The sequence below is a fragment of the Mauremys mutica genome, chromosome 10 (genome assembly GCF_020497125.1).
Source record: "Mauremys mutica isolate MM-2020 ecotype Southern chromosome 10, ASM2049712v1, whole genome shotgun sequence".
In the NCBI taxonomy this organism is placed as follows: domain Eukaryota; kingdom Metazoa; phylum Chordata; order Testudines; family Geoemydidae; genus Mauremys; species Mauremys mutica.
Window position 1 is genome coordinate 38,608,471 of NC_059081.1, and position 26,738 is coordinate 38,635,208.

Sequence of the window (26,738 nt, forward strand, 5' to 3'; positions counted from 1 at the left end):
ACTAGAAAATAAATCATGCCAACCTACCCCAGATAGACTACAGCATTTTCTGATGAGACCCATTGTCATATATGGTGTGTGTTTTATAGATAGTATATTTTCTTAAATTAAAATTAAATTAACTTTCACAGAGAGGTTTAAATAGCCACCCAATTCTACTTACTTTAGCTCCAACACTGCAACTTCCGGTACTCCCAGTGCTGCCACTCACTACTCCTGTAAATCTAGCCTCCAACAATTCTTGCCTTCTTGGGTCCAGGCTATGAAGCTCATCCATTGCACCTAAGAAAATTTTTTTAATTAGTTATATTCTATAACAAACTTGCTTGCACAAGAACGTTTCCATATAACGTATACAAAATCTTCACTATAGTACTGACCATAACAAGCTGCATGAAGCAAGGTCTCACACTCAGCTCTATGGCATATCTGTCTATTATACAGCAACTCACGAACATCTAATCAATTCCAAAATTTCAGGGAATGTTCTATACTGAACCCTATTAATTTTGGTGAAAATCAGAAATCCAGAAGGGGAAAACAGGAGACACAAGGAACCCTTTATCATGTTAGCAGATCTAGTAACTTCAACCACCTCAGTCATTGTCTACATCAAGGGTCAGCAACCTTTGAGAAGTGTCAAGTATCAGAGGGGTAGCCGTGTTAGTCTGGATCTGTAAAAGCAGCAAAGAGTCCTGTGGCACTGTGCCAAGTCTTAATTAATTTAAGGTTTGGCGTGCCAGTAATCAATTTTACATTTACAGAGGCCGGCAGACGGAACCCCAGACCAGCAGCAGGCTGAGTCGCTCAGCCCGCTGCCGGTGTGGGATCCCGGCCGCCGGCCCTGCTCAGCCCGCTGCCAGTGTGGGATCCCGGCCGCCGGCCCTGCTCAGCCCGCTGCCAGTGTGGGATCCCGGCCGCCGGCCCTGCTCAGCCCGCTGCCAGTGTGGGATCCCGGCCGCCGGCCCTGCTCAGCCTGCTGCCAGTGTGGGATCCCGGCCGCGCAGCCCGCTGCTAGCCTGGGATTCCGTTTATCCAGGCAGGCAGCGGGCTGAGCAGGCTAGCGGCCGGGACCCTGGCTGGCAGCAGAATGCCACTAAAAATCAGCTCACATGCCGCATTTGGCACCCATGCCGCAGGTTGCCAATCCCTGGTCTAGATCAAAGAACCAATTGATGGCAGCCATTAACATCTTCCAAGCATAACCTCCTCACCAGCTCTGCCCACAGTCCAATACAACTTAAATATACTGTCACCTTGAATCATAGGCACCGACTTCTGCATGGTGCCTCTGCCCCATGCCCTGCCCCCATTCCAGCCCCTTCCCCAAAGTCCGCACCCCAACTCCCTCCCTGCCCCTATTCCAATCTCTTCCCCAAATCCCTGCCCCGGCACTGCCTCTTCCCCGAGCACGTTGCATTCCTGCTCCTTCCCCATCCCTCCCAGAGCTTGTTAGGCTGCAAAACAGCTGTTCTGCAGCAGCAAGGGCTGGGAGGTAGGCGAAGAAGCGGGGACGCAGAGCGCTCAGGGGAGGAGGCGGAAGTGAAGTGGGGTAGGAGGTGGGGAGGGGAGCTTGGCAGCCCCGGAGCACCCACGGAGTTGGCGCCTATGCCTTGAATAGTTTGTCTCCCAGATTGAAAAGAAATAAGAATGGTGGGGAGGAAGTGGGAATCAGGGTATGGGGAAAAACAGAGGCACACAGAGCTCCTGGCATGAGGAGAGACTAGAGGCCAATGGGGAGGAGGACATGCAGCACAGAGTCCCTGCCATTATGTCGAAGGGGTGAATGGAGGTATGAGGGAGCACAGGGGATGGGAGACGCATAGAAGCCCTTGCGGGGGGAGAATGGGGAACCCTGCATGGGTGGCACAAAGAGCCATTGGCAAGTTGAGGAAAGCTGGAAGCAATGATAGGAGGGGAAGGGGCACAGATTTCCCTCATATACAGTGAAGAGGGAGTGGTGGGGCACACAGAGCTGCTGGCATGAGGGAGGGCATTGGATGGGTTGCAAAGAGTCCCTGACATACAGAGAGAGGGGAAGGTGGCACACAAGGAGCTCCTGGGGGAAGAATGGAGGGATGTGTGTTCAGTGAGCTCGGCCTACAGAAGCAGCAAACCTCTAGGTTACATTATGAGCCACTTACGGATCTAAACCAATCTGATCAAGGAAGTGGACATTCCTAATACTCTGAATTTGCACAGAGAATGATTTATATTTTGCAACCGCTCTTTGCTTGTTCCAGTTTTAACTACTGGATTGTTACATTTTCAAGTGACATTGAAAACACTAAAAAGTTTTAGTAAAGTTTGCTAAAACAAAGTTAAGTTACTTCATACTTAAAACCACACATTTTACATAGCATTTTTTATACAAACTATATCCTACTTAATCCTAAAAGATTTTAAAAAGCAAGGAGCATAAATTCAGTACAATATAGGGCATCAGGGTGGACTGATTTAAATCAAAGCTATTTAAATTGCTGATTTTAATTATTTTAATCAGCAAGCAGAAAACCTTGATTTAAATAATTGATGTTAATCTTGTTTAGCATTTGTACTTTTTTGATATTTTCCTGAAGAAAGGTTGTTTCTTATTGGTTAGTAACCATTAAAACATGTTGATTTTTAACTAAACCTTGCCTTTACACTAAATTAGGCACTTTTGCTAACCAGGAGGATATGCTGTACCTACACTGTTTATTTCAGCAATTATATTAGTTTAACATACATTTACTTAGAGTCTTAATTTTGACCTTTTTATTATGTTAGAAAATGGTGAATGACGCATTTCTGATTTATTAGATTGATATTTATACTCATGATTTCCATCATGCTCTATCTGGATGAAAATTAGAAGTCAATTAAAAATGCTTTAAAAAGCAAATTTAAAAATATTAGTTAGATTAAACTTAAAATGTGATGACTAAATAAGAAATTGTTTAACAAAACATATTTTGTTTTTAAGACTAATGACTTATTAAAAGTATTATCTGTAGTTAGTGAACTGTTAGTGATTGTTTTTGGTCACTTGTCATTCCAAGATTTTAGAATTATTAGATCTCATCTTTGCACACCTAGTTTTTAATATGCCTGCATGAACAACCAATTTTTCAGTTTTGTTGTCAACCTGAAAAAAAATTGCAAAAACATCTGTTTCAGATTAACACAAAACAAAAAAATAGTTTTTTCCGACAAAATGAAAAAAAAAAAAAAACCTTTTGGATCAACTGAAACACTTTAGAGTGACCCAAAACATTTTTTCCCCAGTTTTTCATTTTATTTTATTTTTGGTGGCGGGGGAGCATTTTGTATTTTTTTTAAATTAAAAGTAGGTAAATTCCTAAATGAAATTTCTTGCTGAAACAAAAAATTGAAAAAGAAATGTTTTGAGATTTCCAAAATCTTTTTCTTCATCTGAAACTATTTGCTGGTTTCAACTCAAATCTGCAAATAATTTCGGTCAACCAGAATCTATATTTTATGGTGTGAATAAACTGGTTTCTTAACTTTAAATTAATGAGTTACTGAACCAAATGAGTTGAATAACCTGAAATGAAGAAAATATTCTCTCTGCATCTGCAGAGGAGGCTACCACTGTCAAAAGCTGAGTTAGCATTTTCCCAGTCTCTGGTTCCAGGTACTTAGCCAGTGATGAATTTATCAGAAGATCTGGTTTTTTGGATCTCCTTTTTCCACAAGAGGGTATAGCTTACAAATGATCAGTATTCCTATTAACTTTTCCTCATCAAATTAAACATTGTCCTTGGATAGTTCTGGTAATCACGGCAACGTTGTAGTTTCCATCCCCATTAGTACAGTACAAAAAGTGAATGTAGAATCTTAGTCATAAGATCTAAAATGTAAATAAATAGCGCAACCATTTTAAGGAAATACTTATGCCTTGTCTACGTCAGAGCAGCAGGTTGTGTTGCATAATTAAAACACCAAGTTTGAGTGCATCCACACTACTCACTCTGATAGTGTAAGGTTTGCCCTTACCACATTAGAGGTGCCATACAAAGAATCAGGGAAGGCTTGCTGTTAGCCAGTATCACATGCTGTCAGAATGCTTTGTATTTAGGCAACTATGAACCGTACTCCCAGCATGTCTTGTACTCATACCAAGCTTTACTGTGGTAAAATTATTGTAACCCGTTGGTGTTTGTATGTAAAGAATCTGTCAGAAGCAAGATATATGTTTTGTTGAGGTGTGCCAAATATAAATTGTGTGCTACAGTTAGTGTAGATATCTCTACTGTCTATTGACACTTGGAATGTTACTGTGTGCTGAAAACCGAGTGTAAATGTCTCTATCATTTAATGCTACTTGTAAGCTAGTTTACTAACATTTGAAATGTATAAAACTAAATAAGAGAAGGAATGTAAGGTCTGTGGAATTTTCTATCAGTCATGAACAAGGGAAACATAAATAAGAGCCAAAATAAACTCCCACCTTGAAACAGAGCAAAGATGTAACTACTGCAAGCCTGTTCTCCAGATTGGCAATGTATTAACCTCTCTGTATTACGCTGATCTATCTTTGATTAATAAACTGATTAAGCATGGTTACCTGGTGTTGCATCAATAGAGAAATAAAACCCTCAGAAGATGTGTGTACACAGCATACATGGCTTCTGGGGCTTGGGCTGGGGGCCGTTTCATTGCTGTGTAGACTTCCAGGCTTGGGCTGGAGCCCAAGGTCTGGGACACTCCCACCTTGCAGGGTCTTAGAGAAGGGGTCTCAAACACATGGTCTGCGGGGCTCTTCTGTACAGCCTGCCAAGCTCCCCCCCCCAACCCCTCCGCCTACCTCCAGGCCAGGGGTGGGCAAACTACAGCCGGCGGTCGGCCTGCAGAATTGCCCCCCATGGCGCCGCGAGCCCTGCATCGCTCCCTTAAGCGGCTGGCAGCATGTCCCTTCAGGCTGGAGGGGAGGAGTCGGAGGGCTCCTGCGTTGCCTCACTTCAAGGTACAGCCCCCCGCAGCTCCCATTGGCCGGGAACAGGGAACTGCGGCCAATGGGAGCTTTGTGGGAGATACCTGGAGGAGCAGCAGCAGAGCCCTGTGCCCACCCCCGCTTCCCCAGGGGCCGTGGCTCCAGTTGCTTCCTGGAGCGGAGCGGCACGGGGCGGGGCCAAGAGCCTGGCCTGGCCCCAATGCATGCCGCTGCCACCCTGGAGCCGCTCTAGGTAAGTGGCACCGGGCCGGAGCTCGCACTCCGCACCCCTCCTGCACCCAAGTCCTTGCCCTGAGCCCCCGCCACACCCCACACCCCTCCTGCACTCCCTGCCCTGAGCCACCTGCTGTACCCTGCACCCCAACCCCCTGCCACATCCCTCACCCCTCTTGCACCCCACACACCAACTCCCTGCCCTGAGCCTCCTGCCGCACTCTGCACACCTCCTGCACCTCAACTCCCTGCCCTGTGCCCCTGCCACACCCTGCACCCCCGGTGACAGGGAAGGGGTAGCGTTGGGTGGGGACTTTGGGAAGGGGGTGGGAAGAGGCAGGGCAGGGGCAGGGCCTCATGGAAGGGGTGGAATGGGGGCAGGGCCAGGGGCAGCGACGGTGGGGGTGTCAGTGATGCGGCCCTTGGGACAATGCACTAGACCTCATGTGGCCCTTGTGGTCATTTGAGTTTGAGACCCCTGTCGTAGAGCCTAGTGTCCAGCCTGAGCCCAGAAGTCTACACAGCAAGGGAACAGCCCCGCAGTCCAAGCCCCGTAAGCCCATGTCAGCTGGCATAGACCAGTCACATATCTAGTTGCTGTGTAAACATACCCAATATGGCCTTCACAGTTCTAGCCATTTTTCACTCCCTAATTATTATTTGTAACATAACAGCACCTACTATAAATTGAATAAATTAGGGACTACACTGAAAGGACTTGGTGAGTGGGGAGCCAGGAACCTCTACCTCCTTTAAATGCAGGCAGATTGTTGGTCTTTATTTAGTATTGAGAAGACTTCCATTTATATGGGCAGAGGGGCCTTGCAGATTTAGCAGCACCCAGATGTTTTGAAGTTTTACACATTATAGCAATCTGGTACACTTTATAGCAATCTGAACAGTAAAGACAACTTAATCAATTTACCTCCTTCGAAGAACAACATGCCGATTTGTTGACAGTAATACATTTTGTGGAAGCACATCAATTTCGACTAATTTTCATTTACAGAAAATGACAAAAAGCATTTCCATAATGTTGGATAATATTTTCATAATGGAATGTTTTGATTTTTCATTTCAAAATGACGTTCATAATTTAATTGATTTTCTATTAGAATTTTAAAAAAATTAAAATATCTATATTGGGGAAAAACACTTCAATTGACCCAAAATAAGTTTCCCCCCACACCACACAATTTTGTTTCATGGGAAATTCTGAAACTTTTGTTTTTGTTCTACTCCACAACAGAAAACAAAATTTATTCATTACATTTCCCACAAAACAGAAAATTCTATTCCTGCCCAACTCCACTCCTTCCTGTTGAGTGTTAATTTTACAAGAAAAAAGCAAATATGCAACAGAGTGTAGCAATTAGCAGTATACAATTTTGCTATCGGAAGTCAATATAAACATTTACAGCTACAAATAAATACTACAGGCTACACCAGAAGAGTAGCTTTGGAAATGTGTGCGGGGGGGGGGAGGGGGAGGGGAGATGGGGTTGTTATTGTTAAAGATGAGATTAACAAACAAAGCTTCCCAGGTTAACTTGAGTATAAGGCTCAATAAGTTTGTATTATATGCATATGTATTTAATTGAACTATTTAACATTAGTAATCCCTGTATATACAACACAACACTTTCCTGTCCTGCACCCCTTTTTGCCCAGGCTTCTCATTTTGATTAATCTATGCCCACTGAGGGTTGACTATTTGGCCGCGGTGGAATGCGTGTCAGTGCAAAACCACAACTGATTTTTGTTGTAAGGGAACGTTCTGACATTTATTTTGCCAATACAAGTTGCCTTAAACTGTTCCTTGGTATTTTTCCTTCACTGTCCCAACATAGGAGTGTAAGAAAATATGTTGAAAGACCGTCAAAGAATGTGATGTTATTGTCTCTCTCCTTTACTGAGGATTCTACTACCAAGAACTACTCTTATGGAATGAGAAACCACATAAAGACACAAATAAAACAAATATTCCTTCATAGTACACATGCTTAACTTTGCATATGGGCTGAAATTAAACAGCCAGGAAGCAGACACATTCAGGAAGTCTGTTGTTGGCACGGTCTTCCAAAGTGCAGTAGATATGTGAAGTAAATCACAAGTGTTTTTTCACCAAACATGTACACATAGAGCCCATTTTTTTTGGCAGTGGCGAAGGAGAATACCATAATTGGTTTTCTAGCAGTCATAGTGCTGCCTCAGGAATTTAAATTATGAAAGGCCCTTTATTTTATTCATATTTAACATCATACTGGGCCTATAAAATCATCTCTCTATATTCTCCAAAAATATCCCTACACTGTTTAATCACCCTTTTAAAATGTAACACTTTCAATTCTCACTTTAATTTACTGAAAAAGGCTGTTAAAAATTCTTCTCTTAAAATATTTATTTTATTTCTGGCTTGATTTTTCAAAGGTGTTGAACACCTAAAACTTAAGTTGATTTCAACTGGTATCTGTAAGTGCTCAGTATCTTTAAAAACTAGGCTATAATTTATTCAGTTTACAAAGCAAAACAAAAAGGCACCTATTTTAAAAACATGCTAATTTAAACAGATTCAGGAACATATTTACAATGCAGGATATGGAAGACCATTTATAAAAAGAATTTTGAAGTTCTACAAATTATAGCAATCTGGTACACCTTATAGCAATCTGAACAGTAAAGACAACTTAACCAATTTACCTCCTAGGAAGAACAACATTGACTTAATACACGCTATTGGTAATGGAAGCTATATCTGAGAAAGACCCGTTGATCAAATAAGCTGACTTCCCTCCCTCCTACCCCTCACTAAAAAGGCAAGTTTATCTTTAATACATTCAAATATCACTTAAAAGATTTTTCCCAAGTTTAACCGTTCACTTTTCTGACACTAATATGAAAAGTGAAATATGTAAGAAAAGTCAACTATAGCTTTACACTAATACCTTTTATCAAGACTTTTCCACCAACATATCACATCCCATCTCAAAACTTATTCCGCTTTTAATTTATCTGCAAACACCAAAAACTGTTAGGCAACTTCTTCCAGTAAAACTTTATCCTCTGTAAAAATAAAGTAGGTGCCGATGTATCTATACAGTTTCTCTAGAAAATACTTAAATATTAATCTTAACCAGGTTGGATAAAAAGCAATGATTTAAAGATTTAAAAAAAATAAAAAGATTTTTTTAAATTAAATCAGATTTTTTTTGATAAAATGCTCTTTGAGGGAAAAAAACCTATATAAAGATAGTTTTAATTAAGATACATTATAGCTCAAAGATATCTCATCATGGAATAGGGATTATAAATTCTAATTCTATAGTATGAGACAATATATTCATGTAATGTTTAAGAAAAGTTTTGTAAATGAGTTCATGGATTAGGGTCCCAATCTTATAAGGTTCCAGGGGCTTCTGTATAGATTTAGGTTAATCTTTCCATCTACCCAATGGGATTCAATGCTCAGTCTAGAAAATATCAGAGATGCTTAGTTTTGCAGTTCAGAAACTGTAGATTTGTTTCTCCAGAGATAACATGCTTGTTAACAGCAAAAATGTTTTTAAATAAATATATACAGGTGAGAAATAACAGACTTCAACCCTATTGTCCGTCTACAAATTTGTGTACACAGAGTCAACCCCTTACCTCTCTCTAAAAGTGCAAAGTTTCAAAAAAGTTCAATGAAGAGAAAATTGTTGGTGGTGGAATAGATCTGGACAAGGAGAAGTCTGGAGATAAATGTGAGAAGGGAGGGACAGGCAGTAGAAACAAAAGTGAAACTGTTTGAGCAGCATATTCCAGAAGTCTTGAGGTCTTTCTGAGTGTAGCCTTCATTGATTTGAGAGCTAACATACCATTCTCTCATTAGAAGGGAAAAGCAGGCCATGAAAGAGACCCAGCTTGGGAATATTTTAATGAAGTTCCCCTACCTGTGGGTAAGACAGGCATGCGTGCAAAATGAAAACAGTGCAACCAAGAAATGCAAAGGCCTAGTTGCCTTAATGAAACAACATCATGAGAAGTGTTCCTTCTCAGGAGGAAGCTGCGTTGAAGATGATGAAAGGAACATGTTTGAACATTCAGGATCTTCAGGTTGGTAAACTTTTTTATTTCATACTTCTTTCTTAAGGACTGCCTGTCTTCCTTCAGGACTATTCTTAAATTCTCATGTATGAAGAAAAAATATAGTTGTTGCTCTATGGTACTATCATTTTAGATCCAGTTGTGATAAAAAATAAATAGCTGAAATAAGCAGATTTCCTTTAACAATTTCACCTTTAAAGTAGTACTGAGTGTCAGTGAATGCAATAAGTAATACTAAATGAGCAGTATGGTAATAATAATGAAATAACTGCCTTAACTTATTTTGTTAAGGAGAATCCATCTTCAACTTACAGGATTCTGAAGACTATCCACCTTCAAGATCACCATCATTTTCTACAGTTTCACAGTTATCTGCCAATGATAGTGTTTCAGTCACATCATGTATGTCACATAGCTACAGTAAATCATCTTTAGCAAAAAGAAAAAAAAATCTCCATCATCCAGAAACAACCATAGGTAAATTTGTAATAAGAACCAGCAGATTACAAAAAGAGGTAATTGATGAAAAAATTGCCCAGTTTGTTTATGCAACAAACTCTCCTTTCCCTATGATAGAGAACTCACACTTCATTAACATGGCTCAGTCATTAAGACCAGGATACAGTCCACCCAACAGAGCAGATGTCACAGTCAAATTGCTAGATAAAGTGTATGAAAGAGAAACTGAGCAGTTCTAGAGAGTAAAATTGTTAACCTAAGTCTTGATGGCTGGAGCAATGTACACAATGATCCTGTTGTATGTGCTTGTGTGACAACAGAAGAAGGGAATGTCTTCCTTACAGAAACAACTGATACATCAGGAAATGCACACACAGCAGAATACTTAAAAGAAGTAACAGTAAAAGCTATAACAAACTGAACAAAAATTCAAATGTCTAGTATGCAGCTTGGTCGCAGACAATGCCTGGTCACAGAGAATGCTGCAAATGTATCCAAGATGAGAAAAAATTACTAATAACATATGGTTGCATTGCTCATTTGATGCACCTCCTAGCCAAAGACTTCAGTGTTCCAGAAATAAAGGCTAATGCTAATGCTGTTGAAATTGCAAAATACTTCCGTAACAACCACTTTGCAGCAGCTGCTCTCAAAAAAGTGGGAGGATCCAAGCTAACTCTCCCACAAGACGTGCGATGGAACTCAGTAGTGGACTGTTTTGAGCATTATATCAAGAACTGGCCTAATCTGATTACAGTTTGTGAACAAAATCACAAAAAAATAGATGGCATTGTCACAGCCAAAATTCTCAACATTGGGCTTAAGAGAAATGTTGAACATATGCTGAGTACCCTGAAGCCTATTTCTGTACCCCTGAACGAAATTCAGGAAAATAGCTGTTTTATTGCTGATGCTGTTGAAATTTGGAAGGAACTAAGTAAGATCTTAAAAAGAGAAATATGCAATGACGGAGTTAAATTACGAGCATTAAAAAAAAAAAGGAATGGGACAAGCATGATCTCCAGCTCATTTTCTTGCAAATATTCTCAATACTCGGTACCAGGTCAAACCTTAACTGGTTAAGAGGACAAGCTGGCTATGACATGGACATCCAGCAATCATCCCTCCATAATGCCAACTCTATCATAAACTTCAGCGCTAAGGGTGAATCATTTAAGAAATATATGTTTGCGGATGATGTTTTAAAGAAAACCACAACAGTGAACTGTCGGAAGTCACTTAAGCACTTGGATTCAGAGACTGTTAAGTGATAATCTCATTTTTAACAGCAATAGCGTCTTCTGCTGGCGTAGAAAGAATATTTTCTTCCTTTGGACTAATTCATTCCAAATTGAGAAATCATTTGGGACCTGAAAAAGCAGGAACGCTTGTTTTTCTTTTCCAGATTATGAACAAACAGGAAAATGACGGTGAAGATGACTGATTAGCTGCAGAAGCCAGTATTTTAAGTTTCTCATGTTGACCTGGCTGACATAGTCAATTTAATTTTTGTTTTTGTTGTTTTAAATATTTCATTTAACTATTTTAGTTAAAAAACAAACAAAAACAAATCTTATTTTAAAAAACTTGAATGTTTAACTAAATTCAAAAATTCATATGCTTGTTTTGTTAAAATATTATATGTTTGCTGTTGAAGAAAAATATCCAGAATACATAACGTTGTTGTTTTAGTTAAATAAAACAATTTAAAATGTCTGACTGGTGATGTTCTCCTACTAATACAGCATGGCAAGAAAATCCTCCAAATATTAATGATTAACCTTTGAATTGGAGATATTTATGAAGTCATTGAGAGGTGAACTATTTGCTTCAATTACTTTTCGTAAATGAAATAACCAAACAATCATTCATTTTCTGATACAGCTGTAAAATTAATCTGAAAAGTTTTCAAAATAAATCACTTTAAAAATGTATACTGTGTACCTTCTAAAAATGAAACCTATATCTATCTCTGAATTCTGAAGAATATGTATTAAGGTTATAACAACCAACAAGAATGCACTTTTATGTAGAATCAATGATTAAATTGAGTCTTCCTGACTAGTGATTTAAATCAATTTGATTTAATATTCATCCTGATCTTAACTGATTAACTATAAGCAAGTTTAACTAGCATGTTTTCTCCCACCCTTTGACTGTCATGACTATCTGCACTATAAATTCTTCAGGGCAAGGATTGTGTTTTACCACATTTAAGCACAAACTAATACCTACTGGGGTGTTTAGGCATTATTGTAATAAAACTAATCAAACAGGAATCCTCTTCAAATTGTTTGCCCTTAAAGCATTCTTATCTTGTGTACTGTACTGCTTGCAATCATGTCAAAGAAAATAATGGTAAAAGCTATGTGATAAGCTGGTTTCTAAAAGCAGCACATGCTTTCAGATGTATCTACATACCCTTACATGTATTCTAATGACCTACCCCCACCGTGAGAACTTATTCCTCTGAAACATACCATAAAGTTATGAAAAGCAGAGAGTTTAAATGGGCAAGAAACAGAAGCAGCATAAGTCTGTCAGGCAGATACAGTTACACGATTGCTCTTTTGCTTCGTTACTATCAAAATGCATGGAGAGTGTACATTTTATAAGTGTAAGGACACTACACCATTTTAAAATAAATAACTTTAGTTTAGAAAATGACCTACTTTATACTATGTGGAGCACGACCGTCAATGTTTTGATCTACTGGATTATTTGAGAATCACTACCAAAGTTCAAAGTAATTATGAATACCAGGGTAATCCTAATAATTATAATACATTAATGAACAATGACTATATTATGTATATCAGACATTATAATAGCCTTATTTTATTATAATGATGCATTTGAGGCTTTTTATATAAGGTATATTGTAATAATGCTTATAAGGTCTTAAAATATCTGTTAACCACATGCATTTAGTTGTGTTATCCTGGCAATTAGAATTATTAATTGGTAAAGGCTGAGTCTTCCACACCACAGAAGATCACACCCAATCCTCCTCTCCCTCCCCTTTATTCCCCCCCCCCCCCACAAGTTAAGATCCCATGCACATCAGGGGCTGAATAGGACTCTTTCAGACCTTATTTCAGTTGTTCCTTTCTGGAGGACTCAGAACATAAAACACAATCAATTCAGCCAGAATACTCCATTTTCCACCTAGGGAGAATTAGGTCAAAACAAAAAAATTCTAATCCAAACCTTCCTGATAACAGAAGAACAAAAAAATACTGCTGCTGGCTACCAGCGCCAATCTTTGCTAGTGAAATACTTTCTACTTCAACACCTTCCGATGTAAAAAAAAATTATTCATTTCTAGAGTTTACTTAGTTTTCCAAGAATAGTTAGGCTTGCTCCATGATCCTTTAGTCAGCAGTTGCACAAATAAATTGCCTACTTGTTTCCTCAAAGCTGGAAAAAGCCTTTTGAGGTCTCTGGAGATCTCAATCTCCAATGTAAATGGTTGTAAACTATTATCTGAGGACATAACTAACTACAAGAATTGCAACTGCTCCCAATTAACTTAAGTTTGTTTGCGGGCAATGGGGACAATTCAGTAGAGTGGTGTTGAAGTAGGAAAAATTGCTGGGTACACAATGGTTGTATAATTTGGATTTGATGTTGGTTGCCTTTTCATCTGCTCTCCATCACATTTTCTGTTATTTCCTACCCCCGTGACAATGACATAGTTTACTACTTAATTTTTTTCAGACTTCATGCTGAATCTGTATTTTAAATAGTTCTTTCAGATAGGCAGACCAACTCTCTAAGCACATGCATAACATTGTACAAGAGTAATTAAACCAGACATTTACAAAATGGCTCAATCCCAACAAAAGACTCATTGCTAACAACTCCAGATTTTCAATGAACACCCATCATCCCAACCAGCGAAGATTGGAAGGGCAGATGTGCCTTACACAGAGCCCTGAAGGACCCCCTTTTTCTTTACCTCTTATAGCAAAGACAGATTTTCAAACTTCTAACTATTAGGTTACAAAATGAAATTTTTACCACCAGCTCTCTACCTAGATTCTTACTCTTACTAAATTAGTTACAGGTCAGAAGCATAGCATGGTGACCTATATGGGCAGAGGTGAAGAGGCATGGCATTAAAACTAAGGCTGCAATTTAGTCACTTTGGTCACGGAATCCGTGACTTCCAAAGATCTCCATGACTTCAGCCAGCGCCGGTTGGAAGCTGCAGGATCCCCTGCCGCCTGTGGAGGCAGGGAGCTGCAGGGTACCCCTACCACCCCAGACCACTATGGGTGGCAGGCAGACCTCCACAGCTCCCCACCGCCACAAGTAGCAGGGGATCTGGCAGCGGCACTAGGGACCCCCAGAATTCCCGGCTGCCACTGGCAGCACAGGAGACCCCCAGAATTCCTGGCCACCACAGGGGACCCCCGCCACTCCTGGCCACCACGCGCAGTACAGGGGACCCCTGCTTCTCCCAGCTCCGGTGGGTAGCAGGGGATACCCCAGGAGCTCCCGGCTGCCAGGGACCAGTGCCCACTCCCCGCAGCTGTGGTGGCGGGGGGGCCCCCCGCAGCTGGGAGCCACCATAGGAGGGGGACCCCGTAGCTCCAAGCCCCCACAGGTGGTGGGGGTCCCTGGAGCTCCCAGCCCACAGCAGATGCCCAGGCTCCCCCATTTTCTCATGGATATTTTTAGTAAAAGTCAGGGACAGGTTACGGGCTTCTGTGAATTTTTTATTATTGCCCGTGACCTGTCTAACTTTTACTAAAAATATCCGTGACAAAATCTTAGCCTTAATTATAACTGATGCTATTGTCCCACAAAATCAGTGCTTCTCTAGCTATCCAGCTTTCAGAACCTGGGGTGCTCCTTTTTCTTTTTTACACTTAATCAAAAACCCAACGATACAAAATAGCCAGTTATGAAACAGTCTCCTAAAGAGACAAATCTATTAGCCAGAATCAACAAAGTTCACTTGAAGAAATTCAACATGGAAATTCCAAAATTCCATTGAGAATTTGCTTGATGAAGCCAAATATGTTAAAATCCAAAAGTCCTACCCTTAGGCCTCTTGACAGCATTCAATACAGTCAGGATACTGCTACCCGACCGAAGAAGCAGTAGCAGTCCAAGGAATTCCCTAAAATGTTTCAAATCTTTCCTCAAGAGCAGTGTCCAGGCACAACTGAACCTCTGCCGCAAAAAACCCTCACTTGTGGAGTATACAAGATGCAAGTTCTTTGCCAAATATTTGTCTTCAGAGCTCAGTAAGATTAATGACTTGAAAAAATCTTCCAGATGAAAGTTGCAACATAACAATCCAATTGTTGGAACCTTGCATCCTTTAAGTGATGCATTCTGCTTCTATCTTCTATTGGGCAATTCTTGATTGTCTATTTCATACAAGTACATGATGGATCTTCCCACAAGCTTTCCTAAGAGCCTGGAGCTGCCCTGCCTGCACCGACTAATAGCCCACTTGCATACAGTACATTAACGTATCAAGAAAATCTGGACACCCTAAAGGAGTCTTAACTCAAGGTCTGTGAATTTGACCCATGCCCTTCCTGGCTTGGGAAAGAGTCAAGAACAACTCGTGGCACTCATGACTAATAGCGAGCACCTAGTTCAGGGAAAGAGCCTTCCCCTCCTCCTTCAAACATGCAACAGTCTGACCTACACAAAAAACCTCCTTGGATACGTCAGTTCTAGCCTAGTGTCAAATTTTCCATTCCTGAGCAAGCCCACCAAGAAGCTAGTTAAAGCTTCAAGTGCATTTAATTGAAGCTAATATCCTAAACCCAGCACAATCTAGATTCAGACCAGGTCATGAAACTGAAACCACTTCAGTGGCACTCATGGATGATTTGCTGGCAGTAGAAGAGAAACAATTATTTTTATGGTGCTCTAATACTGATTATACTATCATCATGAGCTTTCTCCATCACTGGTTTAAATTAAGCGCTACATCAGCACCTGTTGCCAATCTTCAGCACCTGATCTCCAACTGAACAAACTACAGATCTTATAATGCAGGGACTCCTTCTACAGCAGCTTTAGAAGCATACTTTTTCAAGCATTCTTCCCATTACATTACTTAAATAAAGGGAAAAATGTTTATAACCGTTTCATTCTACCTTATAATAGCTTGGAACTTTGCAATTAACAGGAGGACAGCAGCCTGGCACAACTGGACAATTGACAAAGTTTAAATTTTTGCCTAATAAAACTTAAGTCTAAACAAGTGGAAGAACAGGTTTTTACTAAGAAGCAGGACCCTTCCAAATACTACAGTTGGGTTGTGGGGGTGGGGCAATGAAGATGAGAGAAAACCAAGCTGGGTTGTCAAAAAGAATCTTGAAAAACTTTCTTTTCTTAAAAGAAAAGCATGCTTATATGAGAGAGAATTACTGATGTTGCATGAAAACGTGATGGCGATGGCAGAATGGTGTGAAGCCAAGCAGAAGTAATACAAGAAGGAAAAGTTCAAAACCAAGATAGCGACAATAAAATGCAGCCCTTCATTTATCAGCACACTTGGAAGTGAATCACAATCCCAAGACCATAATTATCCAGTATTGGGGACACAGGAGTCAAGTCATCCCACTTGACCAAATTAGCAGTGAAGGAGGCAGACAGCAACATGAAGTCTCTACACGTTCCAAAAATATATATACCTAGCACCACTATAATAGGTAGATAACCAAAATCTACAAGACACATTTTACTAGTACCAAGGAGCACAAGTTTTTCCACTAAAATAGAAATGACTTCTGGCAGGGAGCCAATAAAGTCCCTACATCTGCAATTCAAGTGAATACGATTCCTTAGTAACATTAATTTCAATATCTCAGTTTCTAATGGTTAGATGGATGCAGACCCCTATCGTTAGGAATGGTGCAGGAAGCATTAGAATTTACTATTATGAACAAAGTGTCATTTTAAATACACAGTGAAATTAGAGTGTGCTTCATTCACTGAACTCTTTACTTTTGCCTTGAGTGCTTATGGTCAGACAAGTGAGTATAAAAACAGCACCTCTGCATAACTTCTCCCATGTCTTTCACGTCACCACAAGTACTCCTGTTTTTTTTCTTCCTACAACTGGTAGCACTGCAAAGCAAATACAGCTATGGAAGAGTGAACTGGATTCTGCACAGCCTTATGCATAATCCATGACATTATCAGTTAAGATCTAATTCTCAAATCTTTATTACTGGTAACATGCAAGAGGCAGAGAACATAGCTTGATTTTCAAGTCTAAGACCGTGTGCGCAATACTGGCAGCTAGAACACCATTATTTGAATTGAAAATTAAGAAAAAGTGTATAAGTTAAGAAAATCAAGAAGTGACTCAAAATAAATATGGAGGACCATCAGATCATTATTACTTATTTTTCTCACTGTACCTGTATTTTAATTTTGATGAAGTTCTTATCTAAATCTGTTTCCCACTCTGTGCCTACAGCCAATTCTTCCTTGCCACTCCAATTTCTTACTTCAGTTCTTGTCTCAAAAGAGAGCCCTTCCACACCTGTGATCACTCTTCAGTCAAAATGGCCCAACTCCTACCCAATACACCTTACTTCCTCCTATGTCTAACTCCTCTACATGGTGTCACTTTTAGTCTATATGATGATCTGCTTCAGGACAATGGTAGTTCTCAGCTGCCTACTCCCTAAAAATCAACACATGAAGCACAGGACAACTTCAAAAACAGGCAGGGTCAATTTGGATGAGGTCAAGAGTCAGGATCCATTTTTCCATTCCAATTTTTTCTCCCCATAGGACACCTTTGTCCTTCCCTCTCAACATAAATGCTGAAAGGGAACAAAATCTCCATAGAGCCAACAGTGCTGTAAATGTCTCAAACTAAGACATAAAAAAGAAAAGAACAGGAGAAGGAAGAAGACATACAAGGAAGAGTATAAAGGAAGAATTAGTGCCAACGGTTTGAAAAGTATTAATTAGTACTTTGTCAGTGCAGCAAAGAGTCCTGTGGCACCTTATAGACTAACAGATGCATTGGAGAATGAGCTTTCGTGTCAATGTTATACTCACCAGCAATGCCATCACTGATTTCCAAGACAATTCTGGGGATTAACAATACACAGTTGGAGTATAGTGCTGCAGACATTTGAGCATTACACTGGTTGCCGTTTAAGGAGTTAACATCTAAGCTACATTTATTGTACATTCATAGATCTGAAAAGGTTATTTTCTCATCTAAGTCAGGGGCGGCTCCAGGCCCTAGCACGCCAAGCGCGTGCTTGGGGAGGCAAGCCGCGGGGTGCGCTCTCCCGGTCGCCGGGAGGGCGGCAGGCGGCTCTGGTGGACCTCCCGCAGACGTGCCTGCGGAGGGTCCGCTGGTCCCGCGGCTTCGGTGGAGCACCTGCAGGCACGCCTGCGGGAGGTCCACCGGAGCCGCGGGACCAGTGGACCCTCCACAGGCACGTCTGCGGGAGGTCATAGAATCATAGAATCTCAGGGTTGGAAGGGACCTCAGGAAGTCATCTAGTCCAACCCCCTGCTCAAAGCAGGACCAAACCCAACTAAATCATCCCAGCCAGGGCTTTGTCAAGCCTGACCTTAAAAACCTCTAAGGAAGGAGATTCCACTACCTCCCTAGGTAACCCATTCCAGTTCTTCACCACCCTACTAATGAAAAAGTTTTTCCTAATATCCAGCCTAAACCTCCCCCTCTGCAACTTGAGACCATTACTCCTTGTTCTGTCATCTTCTACCACTGAGAACAGTCCACCGGAGCCACGGGACCGGCGACCGGCAGAGCACCCCCCGCGGCGTGCTGCCGTGCTTGGGGCGGCGAAATGGCTAGAGCCGCCCCTGATCTAAGTTATGGGGGAAATTGTGGTATCACAGTTATCACTGTGATTACTGGGGATAAATGTTGACATCTGCTATGGGCACTTGCTTCCTAAGAGGATGTACTCCATGGTAGTGTGAAAAACAAAACAAAAAATCCTCATACCAAAACACAAACATGGAGAGGGAGAAATTAATTTTTTAAATGTAAAACAAATATTCTAGGGCTGTCGATTAATCGCAGTTAACTAATGTGATTAACTCAAAAAAATTAACTGTGATTTAAAAAGTTAATTGCAATTAATCGCACTGTCAAACAAGAGAATACCACGACATTTATTAAATATTTTTGGATGTTTTTCTACATTTTGAAATATAGTGATTTTTATTGCAACACAGAATGGAAAGTGTACAGTGCTCACTTGATATTATTTTTATTACAAATATTTGCACTGTAAAAATGACAAAAGAAATAGTATTATTCAATTCATCTCATACAAGTAAACTTTGTATTCTGTGTTGCAATTGAAATCAATATAACTGAAAATGTAGAAAACATCCAAAAATATTTAAAATGGTGTTGTTTAACAGCGCAATTAATCACGATTAATTTTTTTAATCGCTTGACAGCCCTAAAATATTCATAAGCTTGTGTAAAATTACGCTTCATATTTTAAATCTGAAAGTTTTGTATTAAAAGAAAAAATGCTTTTCATTAATATTTTAACTTCTCATCCATGCTCTAAATAGGGAATTGTGGAAATGAAGTTTAAAAGAGAATGATTAGCGTTCCATCTTAGTCACCAAATTACTGAGTTCCAGAAACGTCATAAAATTATATCTTATTCAGCTGCTTGGCTGGAATCGTCATCCTTTGTTTAGTTCCAGAGGCAGCAGAATGCAACATTAAAAAAAAAAAAGCCAAGAGAAAGTCATCACCACTAGCCTATGTATTATTTTGACTGCGTACTCTGCAAAAGAGGGGACACCAACTCTTGGCTCTGCAATCTAATATGCATCCCTAAAATTAGATGGATTAAAACTGGTGGGGGTCAGACTGGCGGTGATTGGAAATTGGTTGATTTGTAACAGAATGACCTGTTGACTTTGATTTGATAAATTCTAAAACATTTTGATATGTTTCAGTCTCTGCTGGGATACACTATGGTGATGAAATGGCAGATTATTGCTGACAAAAAGGAGATAACAGGGAGAGGCTACTGATTTCATAAATTTCCTGTACAGTCAGAAGACCTATCATAGTTTTTGCAAATTCAGACTCCGCAAATCTGAAACTGATGGGTGTGTCCTCCAAATATTTAACAGACAGGCAACAGGAACTGGTACTTCTCAAATCCAAAAAACTTCTGCAGCTGATTGAGCTGAACTATTCACTAATGCTAATATTGACTTGTGTCAGATGAGGATGTGAAAATGACTGTTTTATACATATATATACACGCACACATGCAAGGCAAAAAAACAAACTGAGCTTACAGAGTCATGAAGCAATATTCACCAAATATGTGATACCAAATATTATTTAGGGATTCTATATGCAATCTAAACAGTATAATGAATTCGTGGAGGCAATCTTATACAAAAGCTGGACAAAATTCAAAGATTAACAACTTCTCCATGCTTGGTGGTTTTATATAGGCAGGCCTGGTAGCAGCACCTATTATGGTTGCCTGACACTTGCCATTACAAGACCCTGTTTTCAGTTGCTTATAACTTTGCCAAACTTTAACCATTTGGGCTGACTTTTCCCTGCTGGACATTTGCCTCAGGCTGAACTTTTGGAAAGTTTCAGTCCAATTGATTCAGAATGTTTTCAAGAATGAAGCTATGGGAAAAGATATGGTTTTGCTCATAATAACCCTGCCTCATTCAGTGCACAGGCTGGATTTGTTCTGGGGATGAAATAGTAAAAGATGAAAATGAAGTAGTAAAGAAGGCCGTCAGCTGCAGGACCCCAGCCTCATTTTCTGCAGAAGTTGAAAGATATGCAATGCATGAGGCAGGGGATTGCAGAAAGAGAAAGGATGTTCTCATGGTGAAGGCAGCTGAATGCTGCCCTGGAGAACTGGATTCTATTGAAGCAGCAAAGAGTCCTGTGGCACCTTATAGACTAACAGACGCATTGGAGCATGAGCTTTCGTGGGTGAATACCCACTTCGTCGGATTCTATTGCTGCCTGTGCCACAGAGTTCCTGTGTAATGCTAAGCAAGTCAAAAACAAGCTTTTCACAGGTGGTCACTAACTGTGTGTTCCTCATTTGCCAAGTGCCTAGCTTGAGACCATGAGGTCTGATTTGAAAAAATGCTGAGCACTCACAGCTCTAACTGAAGTCAATCAGAGCGCTGAAAGAACACTGAAAAATCAGGACCCATGGTGCCTCAAAATGGGCACCCAAAATCAGTGAATACTTTCAGTGTTAATCTCTCTGTGCCTCAGCTTCCAACCTGTAAAATGGGGAGAATAATACCCCCTTGCTTCACAGATTTTATGAAGATAAATAAATAAATGTTTGTGAAGCAGATACTATATGAATGTGATAGAAAAATCTGGAAGGAAATTAATAAAAGACGGTTACTCACCTTTGTAACTGTTCTTTGAGATGTGTTGCTCATATCCATTCCAGTTAGGTGTGCGCACGCCGCGTACACGCTCGTCGGAAGATTTTTACCATAGCAACACTCGGTGGGTCGGCTGGACGCCCCCTGGAGGGGCGCCGCCATGGCACCGGATATATACCCCTGCCGACCCAACCGCCCCTCAGTTCCTTCTTGCCGGTTACTCTGACAGTGGGGAAGGAGGGCGGGTTTGGAATGGATATGAGCAACACATCTCAAAGAACAGTTACAAAGGTGAGTAACCGTCTTTTCTTCTTCGAGTGCTTGCTCATATCGATTCCAATTAGGTGACTCCCAAGCCTTACCTAGGCGGTGGGGTCGGACTGAGATGTTGCAGAATGCAAAACTGCTGAGCCAAATGCTGCATCATCTCTGGACTGCTGAACCAGTGCATAATGCGAGGCAAAGGTGTGAACCGATGACCAAGTAGCTGGTCGACATATATCCTGGATAGGAACGTGGGCCATGAAGGCGGCAGATGAAGCCTGAGCCCGAGTAGAATGGGCGGTGAGGTGGCTAGCTGGAACATGAGCCAAGTCATAGCATGTACGGATGCAGGACGTCACCCAAGATGAAATTCGTTGGGATGAGACCGGTAGGCCTTTCATCCGATCTGCCACAGCTACGAAGAGCTGAGGTGACCTTCGGAAGGGTTTTGTTCTCTCGATATAGAAGGCGAAAGCCCTGCGAACGTCTAGGGTGTGCAGCTGTTGTTCCCGTTGTGATGTGTGCGGCTTCGGGAAAAAGACTGGGAGGAAGATGTCTTGATTGACATGAAAGGCAGACACCACCTTAGGGAGGAAGGAGGGGTGTGGTCGCAGCTGTACCTTATCCTTATGGATTACCGTATACGGGGGATTAGCTGTCAAGGCCCGAAGCTCAGATACTTGTCGCGCCGAAGTAATAGCGATGAGGAAGGCTGTTTTCCAGGAAAGGTACAGTAGCGAGCAGGTGGCCAGTGGTTCGAAAGGGGCACCCATAAGCCTGGCTAAGACCAGGTTAAGATCCCAGGTAGGAGTCGGTTGTCTGACTTGAGGATACAGACGTTCTAAGCCCTTGAGGAACCTTGAGACTATGGGGTGAGAGAAGATCGAGCGGCCATTTTCCCCTTGGTGGAAGGCGGAGATGGCTGCCAGATGGACCTTTATGGACGAGACCGCTAGGCCCTGTTCTTTCAGGGATCAGAGGTAGTCCAGAATAGCAGGAATAGGCACCTGCGTGGGCACTAAGTCACGCTGGGTGCACCAGCAGGAGAAACGCTTCCACTTGGCCAGATATGTCATCCTAGTGGAAGGTTTCCGACTGCCCAAGAGTACCTGCTGAACCGAGGCAGAACAACGCAACTCAGACTGGCTCAACCATGCAGCAGCCATGCCGTGAGATGAAGAGACTGCAGGTCCGGATGGTGAAGCCTGCCGAAGTTCTGTGTTATCAGATCGGGCCAGAGTGGCAGAGGAATCGGGTCTGCCACTGCAAGGTCTAACAACATGGTGTACCAGTTCTGCCTCGGCCACGCTGGAGCAAGCAGGATCATGCGTGCGCTGTCCCTGCGGAGCTTGAGAAGGACTCTGTGGACGAGTGGGAACGGTGGGAAGGCATAGAATAGGTGCCTCTTCCACGGAATCAGGAACGCGTCCGAGAGGGAGCCCGGGGAGCAGCCCTGGAATGAGCAGAACACCTGGCATTTCCTGTTCTCTTGGGAGGCAAAGAGGTCGACGTGGGGAAACCCCCACTTCCGGAAAACTGAATGGATGACGTCCGGGCGGATCGACCACTCGTGAGACAGGAAGGATCTGCTGAGGTGATCCGCCAGAGTGTTCTGGACTCCGGGGAGAAAGTACGCTACCAAGTCAATCGAGTGGGCTACACTAAAGTCCCAGAGGCAAACGGCCTCTCGACAAAGGGGGGGAGGAGCGTGCTCCGCCCTGCTTGTTTATGTAAAACATGGCCGTTGTGTTGTCCATAAATACTGATACACAACAGCCTTGGAGATGGTCTCGAAACACTTGGCATGCTAGACGGACTGCCCTCAGCTCCCACATATTGATGTGCAAAGCCAGCTCCTGAGATGACCAGAGACCCTGAGTGTGAAGGCCCTCAAGGTGGGCACCCCAACCCAGAGATGATGCGTCCATGGTCAGAGCCATCGAGGTTTGCGGTGGGTGGAATGGCATCCCTGTGCAAACTATGGTGGGGTTCAACCACCAGGTTAGGGAGACCAGGACCTCCTGGGGAATGGTGAGTACGGAGTCCAGGCTGTCTCTGCGCGGCCTGTATATTGAAGCTAGCCAAGTTTGAATGTGGCGGAGGCGTAGCCTCGCGTGCTTGGTTACGAAGGTGCAGGAGGCCATGTGCCCGATCAGGCTGAGGCAGTTGCGTACCAACGTTGTCAGGAAGGTTTGGAGACCTCGAATAATGGAAGCCATCGCTTGAAAACGCGACTGTGGGAGGCAGGCTCTGGCCAGATTGGAGTCCAGAGTCGCTCCAATGAAGTCTAGTCTCTGTGTGGGTGTTAAAGTAGACTTCTCTGTGTTGATCATGAGGCCGAGGCTCCCAAAGAGGTCTTTGACTATGCGCAGGTGCTGCGACACTTGCGATTGGGAAGTCCCTCGAATGAGCCAATTGTCGAGGTACGGGTATACGTGTACCCGACGACGGCGCAGGGAGGCGGCGACTACGGCCATGCATTTCGTGAACACACACAGAGCTGTAGAAAGGCCAAACGGGAGTGCAGTAAACTGAAAGTGTTGAAGGCTGACCACAAAACGGAGATACCGTCTGTGCGGCGGGTAAATTGCGACGTGGAAATATGCGTCTTTCATATCGAGGGCGGCATACCCGTCTCCCGGATCCAGGGAGGGAATAATGGTCCCCAGGGTTACCATGAGGAACTTCAGCTTTATCGTGAATTTGTTGAGTTCTCGCAGGTCTAAGATCGGTCACAGACCTCCCTTTGCCTTGGGGATTAGGAAGTAACGGGAGTAAAACCCCTTGCCCCTCATGTCTTTTGGTACCTCCTCTATGGCTCCTAGAGCTAGGAGCGACTGGACCTCTTGCAAGAGGAATTGCTCGTGAGAGGGGTCCCTGAAGAGGGACGGGGAGGGAGGGTGGGAAGGTGGGGGTGAAACAAACTGGAGGTGGTATCCCAATTCCACCATGTGCAGGATCCAGTGGTCGGAAGTGAGCTGGGACCAGGCAGGGAGGAAATGAGAGAGACAGTTGAGAAACGGAGGAAAAGGATCCAGGAAAGTAACTGGTGGGCTGCCTTCGGGCGTCCCATCAAAAGTTTTGTTTGGGCCCTGCTGGTGGTTTTGGGGGCGCCTGGTTTTGGCCTCCTTGAGGGCCAGACTGCCTTCGACGATTTCCTCTGCCACGCCTTCTGCTCAAGTCCTGACGCGGTCTAGGCAGGGCGTAAGGGCGGTGTGGCTGTGGCCGGAAGGTCCTGTGTTGGGTCACTGGCGTGTGCATACCCAGCGAGCGCATTATAACGCGATTATCTTTCATACTTTGCAGTCTGGGGTCAGTCTTATCTGAAAACAGGCCTTTGCCTTCGAAGGGCAAATCCTGAATGGTTTGTTGCAATTCAGGGGGAAGGCCTGATACTTGGAGCCAGGAGATGCGCCTCATCGTCACTCCTGACGCCAAGGTTCTGGCTGCCGAGTCCGCGGAATCCAGAGAAACCTGGAGGGAGGTTCTCACCACCTTTTTACCCTCCTCGAGGAGAGCGGTAAACACCTGGCGGGACTCCTGCGGAAGAAGCTCTGTGAACTTCTTCACGGACACCCACGTGTTAAAGTTATATCGACTTAGTGTCCAGAAGGACCAGTGATGAGGTCCTTGGCTGGGGATGTCAGAGTCACGTTCCTGCTGGTAGGATGCACTACCAGCCTGAGAGGACACCGATGTGTGTTTGGAAGGCCACGGTGGTGCCGAGAGATCCTGGGGGGGCACCACAGATCTGGATGTGCGCTCCTGGGTCGGTAGTGGAGAGCGGTACCGTGACCCATAACGGTACCGTGAGCGAGACCGGGACCTTCTACTGTAGCAGTGCCGGGAGGTCGACCGGTACCTCGAGTCCCTTTGTCCAGAGCGACTGCGGGAAACATGGTGCCGAGAGCAGTGCCGAGAGTTGGATCGGTACCGGGAGTACCTGGTCGGCGACCGAGATGTCGACCGGTGCCGCGAGTGCGACCGGTACCGCGATGAAGAGCGGTACCAGGACTGCAAGCGGCACCGGGAGCAGGAACGGCGAGATCGAGAGCGTCTGCAAAATCGTGATCTTGAACGACCACTCTCTGTTGGGGCAACGGAAGGCGGCCTTACCAGGGCTGGTTTCCTGACAGATTAAATAACCCGCACCGGCGGTGCTGGGGGTTGAGGCCATGCCGACTCCGTCATGGCAATGAGCTCCCATGCCGTGGAGTAGGTCTCTGGTGTAGAAGGCAGGGCAAGCTCAACCACAGCATGAGCCGGGGAGCTGTCAGGTACCGGACTCAACGGCCCTTGTGGGACCGGAATCGACGGTGCCGAGCTCAGTGGAGTCGCAACTGGCGGTGCCACGACTGACAGTGCCGTGGCAGAGGACGGTGCCGGGCGAGCCGTCTTCGAAGAGCGCTTCTTCTGTTGAGCTGCAGCAGTTGGAGCGCTATGTTGCTTCCTGGGTCTCGGGGACAGGGAGCGGTGCCAAGCAGATGTTGGTGCCGGTAAAGGTCAGTGCCGGGGCTCCTTCTCGGTCCCGCTCCGGGGCTCCTTCTCAGTCCCGGAGCGGTCCGGGGCCGAAGGGGCGCTTCTTACCAAAGCAGTCTGTTGGGCACTCGGTACCGACGCTGCAGGAGTAAGTGCCGACTCCATGAGGAGCTGCTTTAATCTAAAGTCCCGCTCCTTCTTCGTCCTTGGTTTAAAGGACTTGCAAATGCAGCACTTATCTGGAAGGTGGGATTCCCCTAGGCACTTGAGGCAGGAGTCGTGGGGATCCCCTATTGGCATTGGCTTTTGGCACGCCAAGCGCGGTTTGAACCCCGGTGCCTTGGGCATGGGCCCGTACCGGGGCAGGCGAAAAGGGGCTAATCCCCAAACCCCCCCTTTTAACTATATACACTAACTATAAATACAATAACTAATACTAACTATAACTACCAAACTCGAACTATGACGCAATTAGCAGTAGAGAACTATGAGTAGCTAGGGATGTGGAGATCAGCAAAGCCGCGCTCCACAGTTCCAACGACCGTCACGGGCGGTAAGAAGGAACTGAGGGGCGGTTGGGTCGGCAGGGGTATATAGCCAGCGCCATAGCGGTGCCACTCCAGGGGGCGCCCAGCCGACCCACCGAGTGTTGCTAGGGTAAAAATCTTCCGAAGAGCGTGCACACGGCGCGCGCACACCTAATTGGAATCAATATGAGCAAGCACTCAAAGAAGAATTCTGTCTTTTAGGAAGGATTTGAATAGTATGTGGCAAATAAGGCCAGAAGATCACACACTGAGTAACTAGGCGATGAAGCAGTGGTTCTCAAACTTTTGTGTTGGTGACTCCTTTCACACAGCAAGCCTCTGAGTGTGACCACCCCCAC

At 43.5% G+C, this 26,738-nt stretch overlaps 1 protein-coding gene across 3 annotated transcripts in view; it reads right to left on the reverse strand.

Moving 5' to 3' along the window:
• The window catches only part of TLK1 (tousled like kinase 1), a 146,241-nt gene that overhangs the window by 89,985 nt on the left and 29,518 nt on the right, over window positions 1-26,738 (reverse strand). For 2 of the 3 annotated variants that reach the window (XM_045032665.1, XM_045032663.1), the window contains exon 2: window positions 164-282. In XM_045032665.1, coding sequence (XP_044888600.1) covers window positions 164-277 — 114 coding nt within the window. In that variant the 5' untranslated portion in view covers window positions 278-282. Of the gene's footprint in view, window positions 1-163; window positions 283-380; window positions 597-26,738 lie in introns of those variants that run through there. The other variant, XM_045032664.1, reaches the window with a different exon arrangement.